Source organism: Arachis hypogaea, chromosome 1 (genome assembly GCF_003086295.3).
Source record: "Arachis hypogaea cultivar Tifrunner chromosome 1, arahy.Tifrunner.gnm2.J5K5, whole genome shotgun sequence".
NCBI classification, from domain to species: Eukaryota; Viridiplantae; Streptophyta; class Magnoliopsida; order Fabales; family Fabaceae; genus Arachis; species Arachis hypogaea.
In genome coordinates, this window is record NC_092036.1 from 59,431,490 (window position 1) to 59,435,968 (window position 4,479).

General features: G+C 29.3%; 1 protein-coding gene and 1 long non-coding RNA gene across 2 annotated transcripts; both read left to right on the forward strand.

Moving 5' to 3' along the window:
• The first annotated feature begins 1,032 nt into the window (after positions 1-1,032).
• LOC112729766 (protein ALP1-like) lies at positions 1,033-1,844 on the forward strand. Its single transcript, XM_025779942.1, has 3 exons — positions 1,033-1,320; positions 1,407-1,629; positions 1,714-1,844. Exons 1-3 carry the CDS (start codon positions 1,033-1,035, stop codon positions 1,842-1,844), a joined length of 642 nt encoding a protein of 213 aa, XP_025635727.1.
• Positions 1,845-2,035: 191 nt separating this feature from the next.
• Positions 2,036-4,236, forward strand: LOC112697225 (uncharacterized). Its single transcript, XR_003151155.3, has 3 exons — positions 2,036-2,218; positions 2,808-2,873; positions 3,866-4,236. It is a non-coding gene; the product is annotated as an uncharacterized lncRNA (long non-coding RNA).
• The last annotated feature ends 243 nt before the right edge of the window (positions 4,237-4,479 follow it).

Below are 4,479 nucleotides of genomic sequence, written 5' to 3' on the forward strand. Positions count from 1 at the left end.
TTTTCAAGTAATGTTTGTTTTTCTTACTTTGCTTTTGGTAATTCATTTGCTTTAGTTTTAGTTCTTGATTGTCACTATTAAAAGTGTTTCTGAATTTGAGTGGTTAGTCATTTTTTGAACTCTGTTATTTGTTCAGAGAAACGAGATTGGGTTGGTTAGAGACAAATACAGTGAATCTACACCAGTGTATCAGCTTCACAGATTCGTAAGTGTTCTGATCTGAACCATAATACATTATTTCTAATATAATTTTTTTATCTTACTCTTCTCCCTTCCTTGCTTCTAAATTTCGTTGGTGAATTTTGCTTATAATAACCGAGTTGAAAGACTTTTTTCTCTGATTTTTTGGAGCAACAGTAGATACTTTATTTCTTTACCTTGTGTATTCAGTATCAAAATATTTATGTAAAGCTAATATTCCGTATAAGTTGACTCTGTTGCTATCTACCAGTGGTAATTGCTGTTTATGAATTGACAAAATTAAAATTCCCCTTTTCCAATTCTTCTCTTTTTTAAGCACTCTTGCTAGAATGGTGTCTAAATTGCATATGATCTACTCATAGCATTGGGTTTAGTAGGTATCACAAGAATGCAGTTCATAAATTGTGCGAAGATTTTCTTATTTCATTTTGTTAGCTTAATATATTTTTCTTGAATTCCATTGTATTTGGATTTTGGAAAATATAAAGTGGTAATTCTTACCTTTATTCTTTCCACATTTTAGCCGGCTATAGTAATCATTATATAGAATAAATAAATAGTAAATTCCTTTGGCTAAATATTTTAATATTTTTTTTTACAAAATGGATCCCAAACAGAAGATGAGAGTTATTGTTTGCTTGATTTTACATTTCGAATTAATGAATGACCTTATGGTTAAGTTGTTGATGATTTGTTATGTTTTGATTATATTAGAATTGAGAAAAGAAAAAAAGAAAATGGAATGACAATTATAGTAGGCAAGTAATAAGGGATGTTAGTGTCGATAGGATTATTTATTTTAGCGATCTAACATGTATAGAAAATACAAGAATGGATAGGCGTACCTTTCATGCATTGTGTAACATGCTTAAAGTGATTGGAAAGTTAGAACCAAGTAGGAATATGGGTGTGGAAGAAATGGTTGCCATATTTTTACATATTATAGCACATGATGTCAAAATTAGAGTAATAAAGAGACAATTTGTGAGTTCTGAAGAAACAATTAGTAGGTGGTTTAATGATGTATTGCTTGCTAATTTGAGATGTCATAATCTCTTACTGAAGAAACCTCAACCACTTAGCCAGGATAGAATGGATGAACGATGGAAATGGTTCAAGGTAATTTATCTTGCTAACGTTATTAAACCTAATATGCTTGGTGTGCTTTAGGATTGAGTTAATTGATCTCTTTTTTTGGATTTTAGAATTTCCTAGGAGCCTTAGATGGTACTCATATCAAAGTCAATGTCCTTGAGGCTGACAAGCCTAGATATCAAAATAGAAAAGGTGACATAACAACCAATGTGCTTGGAGTGGTTGCTCCCGATATGCAATTTATCTATGTACTGGCGGGTTGGGAGGGTTCAGCTGCGGATTCTAGGGTATTACAAGATGCACTATTTCGCAATGAGTTTAGTGTTTTCCAAGGTATTTTTATTGAGACTTTAGTATGTTATCAAAGTAACTATTTGATCTTTCATTAATTTTGTTCAATTTTATATGTCACACTAGGTCATTACTACTTACGTGATGCTGAATATATGAATTGTGAAGGATTTTTGGCACCTTATAGAGGACAAAAATATCATGTGAGTGAGTTTAATCCACATAATCAACCCAGTACAGCTCAAGAATTTTTTTAATATGAAATACTCACAAGCCACTACCACATTTTGGACATTTAGTAACATTTTTCTTTTAACATCTGTTAAAGTATTAGTAATGGTCATAAAATTAAATATTAAGTAACATTTATTTATAAATGTTAGAAAATATAGTTAATTTTTAAAAAATTTCTTAGAAGTGTTATCTATTGTCAATTAAAAGTCACTCCCAAATAAACAAATCCTCAATGAAGGGTAAATAGAAACCACGCACGAGCCCTCTGAAGATAGAAACCACTCGCAATCCTCCTCCCGCTGTGGAACGCTGTAAATCCTATCTCGCTCTTCCTCAGATTTCAATCATCTCTTGCTCCGCCTTCAGATTCAAATTTTCGATTTCACTCTCTACTTCAGTAAGCATTTTCTTTCTTCTTTAATTTTTTTCTATTCACGGAATTCTTCAATTTTTCAACTTTTGCTGATTTCGATCAAGATCTGAATTATCGCTGCTCGTTATTGTTGCCTCTACTTGCTATGTTAGCTATCGTCATCGTCACTGTCGATATGCAGGTAAACCATCTGTTGATCCTCAGTGTGCTAATTTAGGTTATGAATTCATGACAGATCCTCAAAGTGATGAGTATTTTTTGTGATTCTTTGAGTTGTTAGGAACAAAAAAGCAATATATCTTCATCACATGAAGGATAGTAGTGTATATGTAATTTAATTTGGTTCCCTGCAGTTATCTTTTTTTGCTCATTGATTGAATCTCTGTTTTCTATGTTGATGATTTGGTTCCTAAATTTATGGTGAATGTTGCTAGCATCATGCATTGCATTTCTTAAAATAGTTTGGAGTAGTTTCTTTTCAAATACTAGTCTTGTGGTATGGAGTCTCAGTTAATTGTAATTACTTATTTTATTTTATTTTTCTTTGAATTTATCTTTAGTGGTTTTATTTCTAGTTTCTCTTATTTGTTGTCATGTGTTTGGAGAAACTTAGGTTTCTTTTGCCATGGATGGGACTCTGCTACTCGCTTCACTTTCCATAGCCAAATCACCTCTTGAGGTATTTGTTTATTTCCAATTTATTGTTGATTATTATAAAATTTGCTATTATTTAGTCTCAAGTTTTTTTAATGTTTGTCATTTTCAGTTCAAAAGATTTTTATTTTATTTTGTGTGTTATGTAAATAGAAAAACTTATAGTATAAATTTAAGTTGAACCTACTAACTAAACTAAGTCTGGATACCTTTGATCCTCTTGCTTCAAAAGTTGAACTAAAGAGTAATGTGAATCAGATCAAACTCGGCTAATAATAATTATAAGAAATAAAAAATAAATAGTAATGACTAAAGTATGAAATATATAATAATGTACCCTTGAATTTCCAAGAAGTGAGGTATGAGATAATGAACAATTCCATTAGCATAATTGGCATATAGATTTCTTAATCCAACACTCTGCATTCATTATGTATATATATGTTGGTGATTCCTACATAATTGCCATATAGCAATAACTAACTATTTCTTCCATTTATGATCCAAGTTTTCACATTTCAATCTGTCTGCTATTCATTTTAATTATTATTTATTTACTAATTAAGTAATAGCTAGCTATTTCTTCCATATACAGCATTTCACAATTAGTTTGCTTAAGTTTTCACTCATTTTAGTTTATTAGCTTTTGAAATGCTTTAAATAGTGCTATTAACTTCTAGTTAGTTTCATATTATTTTATATCCCCCGATAAACTAATTAACCATCCCTATAAGTCCTGAGTAGAAGAGGATTTAATTATCAACCCCTTATGACGTGGAAAAAAAGGTATATAAAGGCCCTTATTCCGTTACATAAGTAACATTTTAATATAATTTGATAATATTTTTTAAATATTATTAAAAGTCAAGTATATAATAGTAAAGTTAGGAATATTATTGAAATAGCATTTGGAATATTAAAAGCAAGATGGAAAATTTTAAGAGAAAGATCATTTTATTCTATTAAGACTCAAGAAAAAATTATAACTGTTTGTTGTCTTTTGCATAATCATATTAGAAGAGTGATGGTTGTGGATCCTATTGATGAGATAGAAGATCAAAATATACTTGGAGTAGATGGTGAGATGATCCACCATCTTGAGACGAGTGATGCTTGGAGTAGATAGAGAGATCAACTTGAACAAGAAATGTGGAACCAATGGGGCAGAAGACATCACGCTCAATAATTGAAATAATTTTTCTATGTGTGAGGTTGTCTGTCGTAATATTGATTTCATTTTGTTGATGTGTTTGTGTTCTTGTATAAGAGTTGTGCATATATGCTTCTTAGTGCTAGTAATTTTTTACTTTTGAGACTTCTTTGTAACTTTCATTTGGATAATAGTAATACTTTTTTAGTAAATTTAATTGAAATAATGTTAATTTTAATTAAAGATATTTGTTATTAGGGGTATTTTAGTAAATTTAAAAAGATTAGAATCGATAAAAATTTTAATTAAACATATTTTTATTAAGGGTATTTTAGTAAATTTTTTATTAAAAGTATTTTTGTAAATTCAAAATGTAAAAAAATAATAATTTTAATTAAACATATTGTTATTAAGTGAAATTTAGAATCAATAATAATTTAACTAAAGATATTTGATATTGAGAGTATTTTAGTAAATTTAA